At 44.7% G+C, this 19,527-nt stretch overlaps 1 protein-coding gene across 1 annotated transcript in view; it reads left to right on the top strand.

The window, feature by feature from the left end:
• The window catches only part of trit1 (tRNA isopentenyltransferase 1), a 32,172-nt gene that overhangs the window by 10,810 nt on the left and 1,835 nt on the right, over positions 1–19,527 (top strand). Inside the window, exons 2-10 of the mRNA XM_071902304.1 lie at positions 1,030–1,170; positions 2,887–2,985; positions 3,700–3,857; positions 5,724–5,866; positions 6,041–6,152; positions 11,122–11,234; positions 11,398–11,475; positions 18,784–18,893; position 19,527. The exon at position 19,527 is cut by the window's right edge and continues 117 nt beyond it. Coding sequence (XP_071758405.1) covers positions 1,030–1,170; positions 2,887–2,985; positions 3,700–3,857; positions 5,724–5,866; positions 6,041–6,152; positions 11,122–11,234; positions 11,398–11,475; positions 18,784–18,893; position 19,527 — 955 coding nt within the window. The remainder of the gene's footprint in view (positions 1–1,029; positions 1,171–2,886; positions 2,986–3,699; positions 3,858–5,723; positions 5,867–6,040; positions 6,153–11,121; positions 11,235–11,397; positions 11,476–18,783; positions 18,894–19,526) is intronic.

Raw genomic sequence — 19,527 nt, 5'->3', positions numbered from 1 at the left:
AAAGTGCACTGCTCCACCTAAAGAAATGCATTTGGCCACATTAGCAACAAAGTATAAATGCAATGAGTCTCCAATTCATGTTTGACAACTACGGAGACAGAAACAAGCTTTTGCACACGAATCCAACAAGGAAGTGCAGGCAAACAAAACAGGTGACAGGCAGCTCGGATAGCAACATAATAGTCAGAATTTGTTTGACAGGATGGGGAACAAGCGAGACGAGGCGTTTACTGTCAGTTTTAAAGGATGGAAAGGCCTATAGAGAAAAGCACCCCAGATGGAAAGTGCTCTGCATCCCGAGACATTCCTTAAGAGACTTCAGCCCTGACAGTGCCTAAGTGTGTGTGTGTGTGTGTGTGTTTGAGAATCAGAGACTGGCGGTGACACCCAGCTGCCACATTCCACGAGAGAGCCCCCTTCGCTGGGGGATGTAACATGGACAGAGGAGGTGTGTGTATTACAGGAAGGGTTCGGTTCTTGGGCCTTTCCTTCCAAAGTCTTGGAAGAGTGAATCAAGAATTCGCTGCTGAAAAATCACACATCGATCTCTGGCCCTGTTTGTTTTAGCTACTTTTTTTACAGTGTTTTTCAAGATTTCATATTTTCTGGGACACACAACTCCCATTCAAGTTCCATCCTTAGAGCGCGTTAGTGTAGACTTGCTTTCGTGTCACTGTTTTTTATTTTGACGCTTTTAATCTTGTTTGATCGTGTTAATCTTTTTATCTTATTTTATTTTTATTCTAACAATTTCCTTTTTGGATGTGTTTCCTATTTTTATCTCCTCTTTACTATTGTTGACATAACCCGTAAAGCACTCTACTTTTAGATAAGTGCCATATAAATTAAGTTTATTGCTAATTTCTAATGAAAATTCTCATTCACTTCCCCTCACATTCCCCTCCACCATGACATTCTGCTGCTGTATATTAGATTTTTAACGATTCACTTGTTAATATCTATTTTCCCCCCTGAACGTACTGTATCCTTGTTCCTGTCTGTTGATTGGCTGCGTTGTTGTCCCCGCAGGTATACCAGGGCCTGGACATCATCACCAATAAGGTGACGGCTGAGGAGCGTGCTCAGTGCAGACATCACATGATCAGCTTCGTGGACCCGCTGGTCAGCGGCTACACGGTGGTCGACTTCAGGAACAAAGCCCTGGCCCTCATATCCTTCCTGGAAGCGCGTAAAACCAGAGGAACAATATTCTCCGTAACACCTGCGTCCACGCACTGCTATCACCCTGTAACACCTTTCCCCACATTATAAAGTGCTAACTAGCGGGGATGATTTCTGTCAATTTGACCTTCTCTATTGGTCTGTGTGTGTATGTACTGTACGTGTGTGTGTGTGTGTGTGTGTGTGTGTGTGTATGTGTAGAAAGAGATCTGCTATGCCCTGGTTTTTTGTCAGTGTGTTCTCTCGCTGCAGATGTTTCACTGAAAATGAGAAGAGAGAGATCACTAGAGAGGATATTAATAGAGGAGTCTGTGTCTGTGGTCCGCCTACACACACACACACACACTCACACACACTCTCACACACACGCACATGCACACTGGGCAGTCACACCCTCCCGCAGACACCGGCCGTCACACAGATGTGGAGAGAGGAGGCGATAACTAGAGAGGGTATTAATAGATCAGGAAGGCGCGCACACACTCACACACTCTCTCACACACACTCTCTCTCTCTCTCTCTCTTACACACACACACGCTCTCACACTCACCAGTGCGGCGAGGGGCTGCGGTAGCTCTAAGAATAGGCTCAGTGCAGCTCTAGCCTGCTGGTAGGAAGAGAGAAATGGAAAGAGATGAATACCGATTAGAATGGAGAGAAGCAGTGTGCGGTGGATTTGAATCTGTGAGGCAGAAAAGACAGAAAAGAGGGGAAAGAGGTAGAGAAAAAAGGGGAGAGAGGCAGAGAAAAGAGGGGACACAATACTCAGAGAAGGCTGACAATCTGGAGAGGTTTAAAGATGGAGCCGGCGGACATAATGACGCATCAGCGGCTATCAACCCTTCACTCAACATGCCGCTCGCATAAAACTCCCTCTGTCTCCCCTCCCTCGCCGCTCGTCTGCGATCCTCCTCTTCTCAATCTCTTCCCCATCTTCTGCTCCTTTCCCTCTAAGAGCAGAGTGATGCAGGGAGGGGACCGGGCTTTTTGCGTGTGTGTGTGTGTGTGTGTGTGTGTGTGTGTGTGAGAGAGGGAGGAGGTGAGTGATGATAGCTGATGGGCCTTATCTTGTCTGAGTGGTTATTTAATTATCCCTGGGTGGGGAAGGTGGGTGAGGAGAGAGAGAGAGAGAAAGAGAGAGAGGGAGAGGGAGAGAATAAGGTGTGGCACACAAGCTCTTTATCTGCATGTCCAGTAGGCTTTGACCGATATGGGCTCTTGAAGGCCGATACCGATATTTTTGGAGTAATGTTGGAGGTGCACCAAACTGACCGGCCGCTATTGAATTTTTAATAAAAGGGCAAAATCGACCCAACATATTGGTGTAACCCTCATGCTCAGAGACGGGGAAAAAAGAGGGAGAGAGAGACTGAGACGTAGCAGTTACCTCACATACAGTCATATTGAATGACCAGAACAGAGGAGTGGATCATCTTACCGGCTAGAATGCGCTCAGTTAAATGCTGACAAGAAAGGAGAAATCCACTGAGAGTGAATCTTGAGCTTGATACTGCTGTCGAAGCCCCTTTTTATAATGATGCAGCCTAATATTGACCTTAAATTCATATTCAATATCTCCCTGTTATTCTTGCGTATCCAGTATTCTGCTAAGGCTTTTAGTTTTATAGTTCATATTCTGTGTCCATGCGGTTAGAGTTAAATACAAGATGCAAAGATGTGTGTCTTCCTTAACGCACTCCAACATCGAGGACATGCACAGCAGAGACAAGCTGCCCATCATCGTAGGAGGGACCAACTATTACATCGAGTCCCTGCTGTGGAGAGTGCTGGTGGATGCAGGGGTGGGTACCATAGCAGCTAATGTTGTCTTTGCCTCACCTTTTTTTTTCTTGCCCCACACACACACACACACACACACACACACTTTTTTTGTCCACATCCCCCTCGCTCCCTCCTCTTTCACACATCTTCTCATTTATCTTCGCCCACTCTCTCCCTCGAATTCTAACTCCAACTAAAACAGTGCTGCTAAAACAGTCGATACCAAAAATGAGCTCCGCATTAAGCCACATTATGCTGCCTTCATTACTGAGGGATATGTTGTAATTCCGAGTTGAGCGCACACAAATGCAGCCCAATTAATTAAGTAAGTTTTTCTTCGATACCCAAGTTGATGAGATGTGGCGTTTAAGGGGCGTGTCTTAACGGGAAAAAAGGGCTGGAGCATGGAAGCAGTGTAATAATTTAATTAAAACAATAATGTGCCTGATGCGCATTTTCTCCTCTTTCTCCTCATTCTGTCACTACAGCACAAAACAGCTCTGTGCCACTTGATTTCTAAAGTAAACCAACAGCCACCAAAAACTGCGTTCGCTACATGGTCAATTTTGCTATTATTTCTGACCAAAAGCACTTGAATGCACCAATAAGTTGTACGTATGAAAGTCGTTTATGTCCTACAAATTTGGAAGCAGGAGCTTACGAGGAGCACTTGAAGGCAGCTTTAGGCCTATTTGAGCCCATGTCTAAACCATCAAATGAAACGGCCCTTACAGCAGGAGAACGAGGAGTCGGGGAAGGGAGGAGGTGGGGCTCCTAACAGGAAGGTGGAGCTGGAGAAACTGGGAGGAGCCGAGCTGCACAAGCGACTGATGGAGGTGGACCCCAAAATGGCCGCCATGTTGCACCCTAACGACGCACGCAAAATTGCCAGGTGAGAGCCGGTGGACTGTCTTCATTTATGCTTGATTTACACTCTGTCTGTCTCATTTTACAATACAAGGGTGAAAGTAGCAAATTACAAACGTTAGCTAGCTGTAACATTATATACTCACATTTATTCATGATAGTAGCTTAGTCAACATTAGCCAAAAAGCCGTCCATCCAGCTACAGTGTTATTGGTTTGCGTTAGCCTGGTTGTTGTCTAGCTAGTTCGCTAACCTTGCTAGCTAGTTGGATAGTTAAGAGCGAAAGAAATATCAATACAGTAGTGACATGAATTTAAGAATCTAATTTTTATAACCCTTAACACATATGTCTTGCCACTTGTCTGTTTTACATTGCATGGTAAAGATATTGTATAACAAATATCTGTATTTTTTTTTTTTTTTTCAAGTTACTTTTACATTTTAAATCAGCTACTTTTTAGTTTTAGTCAGATTTTTACACCAGTAATTTTACTATTTAAGAAAATTTCAGCAGATTAACAGTACTTTTACTTGAGTGGGAAGGTTTAGTTTACTCTTTCCACCCCTGTTATAATGTGGTGTGTATTGTGTGTGTGTGTGTGTTGATAACTTGTACGCATGTGTGCGCATATGAATGACATCAGTATTTTTGAGTTTTCCCTTGTTTGTGTGAGATGCCAAAGGGCTACCGTGCTCTGTGACTGTCAAACTATACAAGCCACCACCCAATCCACGTTGACAGGACGAGTGTCTGTTTACACACACACACACACACACACACACACAAAGAGGGATGATGTCTTTCAGTCAGCGCGGTCTTTTGTGTGAGAAGGTTAGGTTACCCTGCTCCTCCAGCTGACAGGAGGCGACAGGAATCATCTTTTCCTTCCTAACCTCTGAGTGCAGCCAGGCGCGGCTAAAGAGGCGGGTGTGGATTTGAATCCCATCTTCTCAAAAGTTTGTTGAGTGCAAGTTGAACGCAGAATGTGCCGCTGGTGAGATTGAGAAGCAACTGGCAGCACATCTGTTGGGAATAGATAGGAGACAACAAAATGGGATTGGATACAACACGTCTTTGTCTAGCCATGGTCATGGTTTATTTTTACCCTATTTTTTACCCCCATCTTGTCCTGTAGATTTACTGTTACTGATGTGGTAACCGTCTTTTGGCTTCACATTCAGATTAGATTCACACTAGGATCTATATTTGTGGCTGAAGAGGGGGTAGGATATTTTCTGGCATCTTATGCATCAGTGGAGGGTAAACTCACCTAAACTCAGATAACCCATCTTCTAATTTGCAGAATAGATTGTAGCCATGTTTTTAGGGTTGACATAAATCTTTCTGAGGTAAATTCATAGTACAGATCATAGGAATTTGTATTGAGCTGAATTAAGTTATATCAAGATAAAGTATTTTAAGAGAGAAAAAGCATAAATGACTGCTTTTCTGACAATGTAATTGATTTAACTCAACACCAAACCCTAATCTGTGTAAAGCCTGACATCTGAACATAAAAAGAATGCTACTGAAACTGCCATCTGCTATTGGCTGATCTTTGGTGCCAGGTGATGTCACCACCTGTTGTACTCTATAGAAGGAGACATTAGTTAACTAAAGGAAATGGAATGTTGCAATGATATTTTCAGTTGTGTTTTTGAAATATTGAGCAGTGAATGTTAGGGTGACTTTTTTTGTTCTAAAATGGAAATACAAGTGATCTAGTATAGGGTGGTGGATCTGAACGTTCCCCCACCTGACTGACCCTCTTCCAGACAGTTTATCTAATACCTGCTGGTATAGGGGAGGCTGTGGTATGTGAGTGGGAACATGACTGGAGGCCTTTTTATTTACCCACTACATCACTGCTTGTATGATTGTCCCTGGCAGGAGCCTACAGGTGCACGAGGAGACGGGCGTCCCCCACAGCCGCTGGCTGGAGGAGCAGCGGGGGCAGGAGGGGGGCGACGGGCTCGGGGGGCCACTGAGGTACCCAGACCCCTGCATCTTCTGGCTGCACGCCGACATGGACGGTAAGGAGGGGAGGATCGTATGGATTTCCGTTTTACTGTAATCTCTATTTCTCAAAGCAACAGAAATGTCAATATTAATAAGGGAGCGTCAATAGAAAGTGCAGTAACGCGTTTGGTTTGTGTGTCTGACTCGTAATATCTCTGCCTCTCTCCCCCTCCCTCCCTGTCCTCCAGCTCTAGACAAGCGGTTGGACGCTCGTGTAGATGAGATGTTGTCTGTAGGACTAATAGAGGAGCTCAGAGACTTCCATGTCCGCTACAACCAGCAGAAAGTCCAGGACCACAGGTAGCAAACCAGCAGCCAAACATGTCCGACCCCCTGATTGCATACAGTCAGTTGCTTGATGTTCATCCTGAAGCATCCAAGGCGATGGCGAAGATCGAGATTTTATTCTCATTGTCCTGTCCATGTTAATGATCCAGAAGTTCCTCTCAGCGAATCCAGAGTTAACTCCCCTCTTCCCTATAAGCAGGGCAATAGCAGCGAAGTGAACTGAGCCAAGCAGCTACCCAGGTATTTATTTGTCCTGCATGCTCTGACAGATCGCTCTGCGCTGTTGTTTCCCAAGGGCCTGGAGACCAATTTAGTCACAGCCCGCGCTGTTGCGAGACTAATTCACATGGGCCTGATCTGTCTTTGGGACGTCCAGTGATTTGTAATAATTGCAGAGATAAGCCCTCTCCGGATGGCATTAGTATTACCAGGGGAGGCCTGGTGATTGGTAATTATTACCTCAGGACTCAAGGAATTTTATCCCGTCCCAAACAAACATGTCAGTGATTTTCTCCAGTTAACCTGGTAAAGATGACGGCAGAAATGACCTACTGTATTTTGAGTTAACGCCGACATGTTGACATCTGGTGTTTCACGCAGTTACAGACTTGTGTACTTGGCATTTCCATTACAAGAGAGAGACATACAACCAGTGGCGGAGCAGAGCATCATCTCTTTCAGTGATATGGAGCAACTTGAAGAGAGTTTTGCCGGTTTTGATATGCTGTAGGTGATCCCCATGGTCCAGGGACACTTAGGGGCGAATTCACAAAGAATGGATTGCGGCCGCTAATAGCACCATGAATTGCGTATCATTTGCAACCGCTATTTGCTCCGTCTCAAGGACCGATTCACAAAAGATATTGCGCTAATGATATGCCAGCGCAAACACGCCCATAACCTGTTGCAACTGAGTGCAATTTGCCCCTGTTTTGCGTCTGATTGAAATGATCAATGTGGCAAAGTATAAATGTTGCCTTAGAGAAAAATGACTTTTTGAGACCGCGAGCTGCAAGTCCTGACGGACGAGGTGCAGAGGCGTTCCTCAAAACTTCAGGCAAGAAATTTAACCGGGACTGCGAGAAACCATATTTGGGATTTAATATCCCAGTCTGTCAGTGCTGTTGGTGTTTCCAAACGCACACCTTCAGACTGCAAAAGAGGATGGCATGATTTGAAGCGGAGAACAAAGGAGAATGTAGGGGAGCTTTATTCATTTATTTTTCATGACACAATTGCATCCTGTCACTGCATCCTTTGTTTGCCATTGCATCTCACTGCATCCCAAAATAAACTAGAAGGGCACTCGGAGAGCGCAGACCTCCGCCAAGGCCAATCCAGTCTTCTATGATATGCAAATGTTCAAGCGCAACCAATATACGGATCCGCTCCAAAATTTAATGGGTTCTTCCTTGGCCCATGCTACACCCTTCCACCAAGTTTCATGAAAATCGGGCCAGTAGTTTTTCCGTAATCCTGCAGACAGACAAACAAACACACAAACAAACGGCACCGAAAACATAACCTCCTTGGCGGAGGTAATAAATGAGTTTGAGCGGGGCTGTCCATGGTGCTGAATCTTTAGGCCAAAATAAAGCCCACTGTGCTGACTAGTGAGATAAGTGAAAATATTTTCAGATTGAGAAATTGAGTTGTATTGATTGTTTGGTTGTGCTGATTTATTTGCTTTTGTTTGTGAAGCAATCTGTGTTAAAGTTCTATAGTAATAATAATACTAATGTCAAAATATTATTTACAGACTGTATTTACAGACAATTTTATTTTTTAGGTCACACAAAGGTGGAATTGTTGCAGAGACATTTGCAAGGTCAATTCAATTCAATTCTCAGTTAAATCAACAAGTGATAAAGTCTGGGCGTGACACCCCTTATAAATGCGCTTCAGTTACCACCAACTCTCTGAAGACGCTAATAATTTCACTCTAACTGCGTGTGGCAATTAGCGCCGACCTTTGTGAATTGGACTGTTTTTGCAATGAGGCTCATTTGCATAGAAAGGGGCCAATTTTGCACAAAATGTATGCATATTACCTAATTTAAATACGTGCAAATAGCACAGGAGCACCGAGACGCTATTTGCGTGGCAGCGCAGTTAGCGGGGCATTTCACCCTTTGCAAGTGCTTTGTGAATTACACGGTTTCTTTTTATATTATTTGCACAGGTTTAGCGTCAGCAAAAGCCGCGCAATCCTTTTGTGAATTCGCCCCTTAGTTTACTGTCTAGATGATTTTGTGAAATTACTGATGTGCATGAAAAAATATAATAACTGACCTCCCCTGGTAATCCTAATGCTGTCCGGAGAGGGCTATCGTCAGTGATTTTAATACTGTGTGGATCTTAACATGTTTGGAATTTGTAAAGTAAAAATTCCATCCCAAATTACCTAGTGTATTTTGGCGAGGACAGAGGCCCCTGATAATACTAAACCTGTGTGAATCGAACTCTTGGTAATATCTCAGTAATTTCAGCTGCAATGTGTTTTGGCAAGCAATTTCTTGTTTTTCTTCTCGATGCGCAATTTCCATCTTCCTCCTGTCATGAAAAAGGAAGGTAGTAGGGGAATCTATAGAGGAAGGTTTGACCTTCACCTAATTTCGTTGTCCTATAGGCATGTGTTTCTCGAAATGTGGAGCTAATATGAGTTCCTCACATGATACCAGGCCTGTGCGAACAGGGCTTTTGTCCCAAGTGTTAAGCACTGTAATGTCATTTTTATGCGCTGTGTGTAATACCAGGGGACCATTTGTATGGGTTAAAGGATTTCTATGTTTTCTCTCTACATTTCCGCTTGTAGCCGGATGGAAAACATCATGATCGATAATTCCACTTATATGCACACACCAATTGATCAAACAAGTATTATTTTTGCTTTTACCAACAAGCATTTTCCTTTACAGAAACAAATGCTCCATTGTCTGTACCACTAGATTTTAGATGCAATTACACTAATTATCTACTTACCATATGCTGTTATACAATAGATAAATTGCATCAAATTGCGAGATCACTGAAGGGTTTACTTTATTCCCCCTATGTATGGGTCTCAGTGATGTGGTGTTGGTGGTTGATTTCAGAATTTGATGACAAACACTAAACGGTTTAACTTGTTTATGTGGTTGGTAATAATTACAATTACAGGACCTCCCGCAGTAGAACTAGTCCAGTTTGAACTGGACTTTAGTATGGCTGCATCACGATCACATTTGGGGGAAAAAAAGATTGCTACACATGTGCTGCTGTGTGGGCTTCACTAATAGCTGAAAAGGGGAAAAGGATAGGTGGACAGATAGTGCTGTGTAGGTCTCTTTTGGCAGGAGATATTGATACGCCATCTGTGTGTGTGTGTGTGTGTGTGTGTGTGCGTGTGCGTGTGTGTGTGTGTGTGTGCGCACGATTGAGTGATGGGGTGTGGCTGCGGGGAATTGATGCATTGGTGGCATGGTGCCCAGGATGCCGCCAACTCCCTGCTTCCCTCCCTCCTTCCTTTCATCACCCCATCACCCCATCCCACCTCATCAGCCAGCAGCCCATCACTCCTCTTCCTCCTCCTCTTCTTCCTCCTCTCTCTCTCTCTTTCTCCCTCCATCTCTGCCACCATTGCCCTCTCAGCATCACCTAACAATCTGATCACCCAAGCACTTTTACCCCCCTCCCCCCTCTCTCTCTCTCGCTCTCTTTCTCCTTCCTCATGTCTCCATCCCTGACTGCTGTGGCCAGACATCAAGGTCAAATCTCTCTGTCTCTCTCTCTCTCTCTCTCTCTCTCCCTCTCTCTCTCTCTCTCTCTCTCTCTCTCTCTTTTGCCCACTCTTTTTTTCCCCTCCATCGACTGCATTTCCTGTGCTCTGTCCCTGTTCTCAAATTTCCATGTCTGTCTCTCTGCCGGTCTAGCCGTGTTTATTTCTGTTATTTCCTCTCCCTTTTTTGTCTGTCGTACATCTATAAGTTCAGGACTTAAAACAATCATCTTATATTTTATAGCACTTTTCAAAGCACAATTAAAATTGCTTTACAATATAAAAGCAAGACATGAAACCTAAAAGTAATAGATGATACAGATTTACCCTGTGCATGTACAGTTCGATTCCCTGAACATTTTCAGAACTGGCGCTGTTGCAAAAATTTTACAGATCTATGAAATAGAAATAGAAACATGTCTACACCTTTGTGATTTTGATGGCTAAGGGATATAAACTGTTCAGATCATCATGTAATGGCAAATTCAATTATATTGTGTAAAGAAACACAATGAAATTGCAATTGTAAGAAAAATTAGAACATTGCTATTTTACTGTCTATGACAGTCAGACATATGGGAGAAATGTTCTCTTAAAATTGCAATGTCATCGTATTTCTTCACGCAATATCACTAAATTTACCATTACATCAAGATTTTTTCAATCCCATCATGGTCAGTTCAACAAATATGAAGGAAAACCCATTTACTGGCAATGGTGGAAAGAAAAAACAAAAATGGCCACCGCAGCTGACCAGTATCATTTTTATGATATCTCAAAATTCTGCGATGTTCAGGGCATCAAACTGTACATTTATATCAGTTTTTTGAAGCTATTACAGAAATCTGAAACAGGTAAAGATGCTAAAATTGGGCCGATGTGGTCTCTAGTCTGTCTGGCTAGTCGAGCTCCAGGCCTCTGCCTCTCTGTTCGCCGCAGCCTGCTGTCACCCCGGTCAGGCCACTGAGTCCCAGCACCCGTGGGTCCCTCTGCCAGGGCCACCGAGTTCACCGAATGTCATTCTGTCACTTTGTCCCCCCCAAGGGCCTCCAGCCTGCGCAGACTGATATTCCTTGTTCAGGGAGTGAGGGAGAGATAAGGAGGAGAGGTTGAAAATGAGTCGCCATTGGGTGTCTAGAAATGTCAAGCTGGAGACGGACGGAAACTATATTTTTTATAGATTTCTCTTTTCCTCTCCTCTCCTCTCCTCTCCTCTCCTCACAGTCAGGACTATCAACATGGGATCTTCCAGTCGATCGGTTTTAAGGAGTTTCATGACTACCTGACCGCTCCTGAAAGCAGCACCCAGCAAGAGAAAGACACACTCCGAGACAAAGGTCAGAAAATAGCTGACCAAAGTCACAGAGGTGGATTTAGATTCATCGATCGGCCGACTGGTTGATTGATCAACCAGAAAAATCTATTAAATGATTTTTTTTTTTGTTGGCCCTTTGGTCTTCTCGATCTATAACACCCCCGTTCTCTTCTCTTTCTCTCCAGGTATAGAAGCTTTGAAGATTGCTACGAGGCGTTATGCACGCAAACAGAATAAATGGGTCCGTAACCGCTTCCTTAAACGTGAGTGCCCTCCACCCATCCTATCCACAGTGTGTGTGTGTGTGTGTGTGTGTGTGTGTGTGTGTGTGTGTGTGTGTGTGTGTGTGTGTCCTCCGCAGTCCAGTGCCTTAGTAATCAGCAGTCTCTTTAACAAGATGAGATTCACACACCCCATTACACACAATAAGCCTTCTCACCCACCGTATTGTATTGTTTATCCGGGGTACATAGAGTAGTGTGTGTGTGTGTGTGTGTGTGTGTGTGTGTGTGCAAACAAACTAATTTGCTTTTTAGATTGATTAAATTTAAAGTGTGTTGACCCCAGTCCCGGTGCATGTGTATGTATCTGTCTGTGTGTTTCCATGTGTCTGCTGAACAGTTTCTACTTGGAAATATGAGTGTTTTGTTTCATCTTTACTTTCCTAAGGGACCTTTCTGTACCATGCATCTAAGGCCTCTTTCATATTTGCATATTTTTAATGATTTCATTTTGAAACGTTTTACGAGAGGTTTCTGCAACTCTCCAGTGACTTTCCGCATTTGAAATGGTGAGATGGTGCGAAAACATTCCAGCACGACTCACCAGAAAGGTCATAGTGTCGGCACTGATGGTAGCTCTGTTATCAGAGAGGCAGGAATGAACTGAGCGTTCACACCACAAGCAACTTGATAAACCCGTTAACCAGAGGCCCATTAATAATGATAACTACAGTTGTTATCATTTGTTTGTAGTCGTGGAAATCTCTGGTGTAGCTGGCCTTTTAGGCAACATCACCCATCAGTGCTAGCGTTGCTGCTACAGCTAGCAGTCAGCGAGGTCAAATTGGAGATGTGAATGCAGACAGAGTTTCTACCAATATGAGTCTTTTTTACCAAGTTGAAAGCTGTCCACGTTTCCTAAAATGTAGCAGAGCGTTTGATAGTACTGTATATTTAAATTATGGAAATCACAAGATTAATTTATTCTCTGACACAAGTCTGGTTTTGATTTTATGCAGCATGTGTGAGCTGCTGTGACGTTATAGAAGGGATAACGTTTCAAAATCCATTCCCGGTATACACCTGCAGCTAAAACCCTTCACTGCCTTTTTTTCCACTGTTTCCAAGACCAGGTCTCTTGTGGCTCACAGTAAAACAAGCCAATGCATAGAAATGAACTATAATGGTTGGTTACCTGCCAAAGTGGCTGGTACTGGAGAATGGACAAACGTACCAACTACAGCCAAGATCAGCCTGCGTTTGGCTGGTGGCGATTTCCCACCCTGGTTGCAACCACTGGAAGTCCAAAATGTTTTAAATGTGTATAAAGGCTAAGTGTGTTCCTCTGTCCCGGACGGGCCCCGGCCTCTCTGTCCCACCAGCAGCATGCCCGGCAGTAACCCAACCTCCTAATCCTGTTAGACCCAAGTGGCTTAAGCCACGCCAGGCCCTAAACCTCAATACCCCTCTGTCTGACCGCCTGCCTACCCGCTGCACTCACCATATGGTCTCCGTCACCTGTGGGTGTGTGGGTGAGCGCTTTTGTACATGTGCGCGTTTGGGTGTGTTTGTGTGTCTGTGTTATTGTGCTTTTGCACATGCAGTTATCTTTAAGTAGATGTGTGTGCTTTTTGCACATGCATGTGTCTCTGGCTGTGTGGGTGTGTTGCCTGAGGACTGTCCATTTCACCTCCCTTGGAGACTCTGCTTTGACGTCAGCTGAGCGAATTCAGATTCAGAGCAATTTGCAAGCTAGTTGTCTGCAACATCAGGCGGGGCCACCAGACGAGCTAAACTCTTGAACTCTTTCAGTGTGAAAAGTCTGAAACGTGTTATCGCACTAAGACTAATAGTACACACTTGGTGCCAAAGCCTTGGTCGCAACTCCTGTGCAGATCAGCCATAGTGAGTTAGCATAGCGTGTGATTGAGTGACGGAACTCATTTGTGCCCTTCTTGCCTTCTTTCCTTCCTCCCTCCATTCTCTTCTTGCCCTTTCCTTAATAGTAATACACCTCAAAATAGCATTTCTACATGTTATCCCTATGATCTTAAGACAGTTAAATATTTAAGAACATGAACAGCACTCAAGCTAGAATCTAGTGATCTGATGTTCAAATCTCTGAAATCTTCAAGAGAGAAAACCTGCAGCTGCTCCACTGACCAAAAACTAGGGGAATAATTTTGTGGACTCAATATTTTTATTAGTTTTTGCAGCAGTAAATCCAAATGGGCTTCAGTGCTAACGGTTATGAACTAAAATATGTGCCCATATCCCTGAAAAATCACTCAACGTACCACCAAAGTGCTCACGCCAGTCTCCTATTCACTGCCACAGGGTGTCTGCTTAAAATGTCTTTAATTATCTAAATTCAAGGCCTTAAAAGGTGTTGAATAGAGTCAAATAAATCCATTCAAGCCTTACATTCAGTTTTAGAGACCTTTACAATATTGTGATTTCTTGGTGTGCTGTTATTTCTTCTTTTGAAAAATCAGCCCACTTTCATGTTCACTTTAATTTTAAAAACACAAAAACAAAAAAAGTCTTAATTTTAACTAAATAACTAGCCTTATTTATGTTCACAAATATATACTGAGCTCACCAGGATCATAGCACCACATGTTGTCATCTATTTCAGATGGATTTTCCCTCCAAGGCCTTGAACTATTTCCCCAGGAGCGGCCTGTCCTGAAGTGCCCCCCTGGCCAGTGTTGTCCCAGGCCAAAGCCTTGCCCTTTCCCCCTTGCATCCCACCTTTCTGGCCCCCTATCTTTCTCTTCACCTCCCTCTCTTGCTGTGACTGCTGACCTCCTTTCTTTCCCCTCTGAGCCCCAGTGTACCACACACACACACACACACACACACACACACACACACAGATGCCGGCAGGCCTCAGCTGAGCAGGCTAATCTCTTAAAGCATTACAGAGCTGCCGGGAATTTGCCCCGACCACACAGACTCGGGCAGCAGGGTCACTGAGGGCTACACAGACCAAACCAAGCATACCGAGACTAGTGGGTCAAAGGGAAAGATGGATTGAGACGGACAGATAGACAGGCAGGCAAATACAATGAAACCGGTTAGAGAGGCTAAAAAATGACCTGAATGTTGAGTGTAAGAGAGAGAGAGACAGAATTGTATGCCTAGAAGCATTCTACCTAGTTTACTAGAATTGCAGCTATGATTTAGACATTTAGCAGATGCTGTTACGACTTAAAATGAGTGAGCAGGTAGGGGTTCAGTGTCTTGCTCAAGGACACTTCGGCAGGACATGTGGCTGTTGATGGATGCAACATTGGTTGCTATGGGGACTGAACCTGGGAACTCCTGGTTATGGGACGGATTAACCACTGGGCCACCCTGCTGAAATTAAATCAAGTCCAATTCCTCTTGCCTTTTAAGTGTGTGTGTGTGTGTGCACGTACAGAATGTGTGTATATATGTGTGTGAGAGAGAGAGAGTCTGTCTCTGATTCTATGATAGTAGGGGAATGTTTAATTAGTGGATTTAATTGGCCACAAAGAAACTGCTAATTTGAGGTTATATTCATTTTAATATATACTGAGCTTAATGCAATACTGTCATAACATCAGGAGAGCTCTGCCGCCCTCAGAGTGTTTGTTTTTCATTCCCCAAAGACACACACACACACACACCTCTACCTGTAACCAGGATACCCAGGTGTAGTCTGACCGAAGCCTCGTGAGTGTTAAGTAACAGGGGTGTTGGTATCTTTTAGTCCCAAACGTGAGTGGGGGATGGGGAGAGTGATGGAGAGAGGGAAAAAAAAACATGGATGGATGGATGGATGGATGGATAGATAGCGCGCGTAATCTGATCCAGCTGGGGCAACAGGTGTGGGGCGAGTTTACACCCTTGTCTGCTAGGAAGTGAGAAGCTTCCCCCCCCCCACACTGTTGGCAATCTTCCCCCATGGAGATAAAGCCAAGCCTGGGCCGTTGTCACCACAAAGACCTCTGTATCACCTCCACTAGATGGAGAGAGAGACAAGAGAGGGCTGGAGGAGGAGAGAATGACAAAAAGGGTTGAGGAGAGATAGAGATTAAGTGGAACAGAAGGTAGGAAGAGAGGATGAGAAAAACAACAGACAACAAATATGGGGAGTCACAGCACCAAAACATTCCCGCTGAAGAGATGTAAGGCTGGTTGAAATTGGCATGATGGCTTAGGGGTTGACTGTCTCCCAGCTGGAGAGCCGAGGCTCAGTCCACATGGCTTGAAGTATCCTTGAGCAAGATACTTAACCTCCTACCTGCTCCGGGGGCGACGCACTAGTTGGCAGACCAGAGGGTGAAAAGAGGATTTCCAACCTTGGCAGATGAATAAAGTCTGTCATGTCCCAAAAAAAAAAATCAAAGAAAAGCTACATTTCAAAGGGAGCGATGCTTAAACATGTGGGTGAGAGCGAAAACAAAGTGAAGGAGAAACTAGGAAAGAGAGAGAGAGAGGGATTGTTGAGTGAACGGAGAAGCAGCTGTCAAGTTGCCGTGTGGACGACAGCCAAGGAAGCACAGCTGGGCCGGGGACACCGCAGCGAGACTGGTAGTTTAGTTTTTATAGAAGAGCACACACACACACACACACACACACACACACACACACACACACACACACACACCCTCGCTCAACAAACACACAAGGGTATAACGCAACAAATGACTCTCGGCCGTTTGTTGCAACAGGTGGACTACTGTTTCAACACAAACTCAACACCGGCAGCAGCTGCCAGGCGACGGGAGTTGCTCTTTCTTGTTGGCAAAGCGATCTCCCCTGTGCGCCTGAAAGGGAGCGCACACAGTTTGCGGTGTGTGTGTGTGTGTGTGTGTGAGAGAGAGAGAGAGAGTGTGTGCGTGTGCATGCCTGATCCACAGGGCCGGGCACCCTGCTCCTTTGTCCCTCCGACGCTCCTTATCAACCTTCTTTCACTGCAGAGTGGATTAGTGGAGTTAGATTTCACCAGATCCTAAACAAGAAAGGCGGGGGGGGGGGGTTTCTCCGTCCAGCATCTGGCAACCCACCATATCTCCCTTTTATTTACCTCCACTCCACGCAGCCCGGTGGGAGGTTGGCAATAGCAGAAGGGAAAAGCGGGGGCGGCGTTGGGGGTAAGAAAGATAAAAGAGAGAAGGAAGGAGGAGAGATAGTGGAGAAGCAAGTGAATGGGAGGGCAGCTGGCAAGGTGAAGTATTTACCAGAGGACCTAAAGGAGAGCTCCAGCTCTGCATCTGGTATAGGTATGCCAGGTGCCGCTTGCCACAGCCACCTGCTTGCTATTGTCCCGCCAACACAAAGACTTCTGAAACACACACACACACACAGTAACAACGCCAATGAAACCTGAGGCTTTGATTAACAGTCGCTGCTGTTTTCAGAAAACACACACACACGCACACAGATGAACTGACCTACTGTACGACTACATGTAAACACACATGCAAAAACACACGCTGTGAAGCTGAATGATGCAGGTGCAGGAGCAGTTGAGGTCACTGGAGTTAATAACTTGCCAGTAAGGGGGTTTTTGTGTTTATTTTGTCATTGTCAACACCCTTTGTCAGCTAGTCAATGCAGTACAGCTGGTCCCGACACACTGAATGAAACCCATGAACTGCTTTAAGTGGCTGACTGTAAATGAAAACCAACAATATGTAAATTTAGAGCAGCAGCGGGAGTTTAAATGCGGCCCGTGTCGACACCGGGGCCAACATGTAGGTTTATGGCTCTCAGGCGGGGCTGCGTGAAGGCCGACAGTGTTTCCCAAGGCCTCGCACTTGTTCCTCCGACAGAGGCCGCACAGTAAAGCGGTTGTGGGGACGAAACAGCGATGCGGTTGTCTCGTCGCGTTCGTCTCCGATAATGGAGTGCCAGATCAGTTCCAGTGGAGTCAGTCGCTCCAGTCCGCTGGGTGTCTGCTGCCTTCCCTCCGCATTTCCGCTTGTGTGTGGGAAGGATTAAGCCTTAATTGAGTTAGCTAACTGAGCCCTACAGGTTAATGGGATTAATTTACCTGCGTGCGTGCATGCGTGTGTGTGTGTGTGGGAGTATGCATGCATGTGTGTGTGCTGTAACTCTTCAACTAGTGCGTATATGAAATTATATGCAAAAACCGCGCCCTGTTTTTTTCCTAATTATTCTGTGCGCTTGTCCTTTACTCTTTTTTTTTTTCTTCGTAATGTTCCTGTATTTATTTATTGCACACATTTTATCTATCTTTTATCTATCTTGTAAATCAATTTATAACTCTGTTTTCCCTGTGTGTATGAGTGTGTGTGTGTGTTTAGTGTGTGTGTCCCCAATCAATGCAGGGCAGTGGCTGTTGATGCAGACAGGCAGGCAGACAGATAGATAGATAGACAGACAAGCAGGCAGGGACTGGTGCTGCTGTTTAGTGCTGAGGCTTGGCCTGGAGACTGCTGACTGTTGCAAAATAGAAACATGGGGGTGGAAGAGAGAGAGCGAGTGAAAGCCGAAGCGAGACTGATGGCAAGAAAGGAGGAGAGAGAGAGAGGGCACAAAGAAGAGGAGAGAAAAGGGTGGGAGGAAGGAGGGAGAGAGAGAGCGAGGGAGAGAGAGAGAGAGACATTATCGAGCCAGTGTGAGTCAGCAGGTTGACAGAGCTTCAGGGTGCGGCTGCACTCTCCAACACTCCGCTGCTCCAGTAAACTCCCAGTATAAACTGGGTTCACACCGGAGTCCATTCCAGCGTCCCAGCTGCATTGACATTATGACTGGAGCCTGTTTATATCTTGTTATATTTAGGATTTGACCAATATATCAGCACACCAGTGTGTCGGGCCATTATTAATAATCAGATATGGTCCAGTCAGTTTCGACCGCCTCTGATGTGATGGATATGATGCAGTTTGTTTGATTACATATTTATTGTATAACTGATTAATACTACACTGATTGTCTGTGCAACGCTCTCAACATGAATTGATTCTAATGTAACAGTTTGATTGGATTCTACATATTATTATTATTATTGTCGTGGTCAAAGTGTTATTTCAGAGGCTTTTCCACCATTCCAAGAAAAAAGTATCTGGTGGAAATATTGAACACATATAATTTTTGAATGTGAAAATGGTCACATTTTTTTAAAAAATTGAATATTGTCACCATATACCAGCTATCAGCAGCATCAGTCCAAAAATATCGGTATTGTATCCATTTATATAGGTAGAAGCCACAATGCCAGCCTGTGTTGGCCAACGCATACTGTCTGCTTGCAGAACGGAAATTTGTTAATATTTCTGTATACCATTTACCCTGTGTGTGTGTGTGTGTGTGTGTGTGTGTGTGTGTGTGCGTGTGCGTGTGCGTGTGCAGGACCAGGAGACGACGTGCCAGCGGTGTACGGCCTGGATGTGACAGACGTGTCGAGGTGGGAGGAGACGGTGCTGAACCCTGCACTGCAGATACTGGACAGCCTCAGCAAGGTGGGGCCTCCATGGTCTTCTGTCTGCTGCTTTCCTCTGCTGGCGTTAGGGATCAAGGAATAGTCCCCACTTCCTTGTTTTCTTCCTTTCTTTTTTCCTTCCTTGCTTTTTTTTTACTTTCTTCTTTCTCTCCTTTTGTACCTTTCTTCCTGTCTTTTCCCATCCTTGTTTGCTTGTTGCTTCCTTCCCTTTTTCCTTACCTGCGTTTTTTCTCCCTTCCTTCATCTCTTCCTCCCTCGCTTCCTTCCTTTCTTCTTTCCTCCTTTCATTCCTCTTTGTCTACTTTAATTTTTTTTCTTCATTCCTCTCTCTGCTCTTTCCTTCCTTACTTGATTTTTATTTACCTCCTTACTTCCTTTCTCTTCTCTCCCTTGTTTCTTCCTTTTTCTTCCTTCTTTGCTCCCTCCTTTCTTCCTTCTCTTCCTCGTTTCATTCCATTCTTCCTCTCCTCTTTGTTTTTTTCTTCATTCCCTCCTTCCTTGCTTCCTTTTTTACTGGCCTCCCTCTTTTTTTCTTTGCTTTTATATCCTGCTGCACAGAGAGCAATGAATAACAAACCAGGTATTTCATAAACACTGTGTCATGCCCAAGGCCTCAGAACTGGAAACCTCTCTCTTTTGCTCAACCAATCAGG

Source organism: Centroberyx gerrardi, chromosome 19 (genome assembly GCF_048128805.1).
Source record: "Centroberyx gerrardi isolate f3 chromosome 19, fCenGer3.hap1.cur.20231027, whole genome shotgun sequence".
Lineage (NCBI taxonomy): Eukaryota > Metazoa > Chordata > Actinopteri > Beryciformes > Berycidae > Centroberyx > Centroberyx gerrardi.
This window is presented reverse-complemented; position numbering and strand designations above follow the sequence as displayed.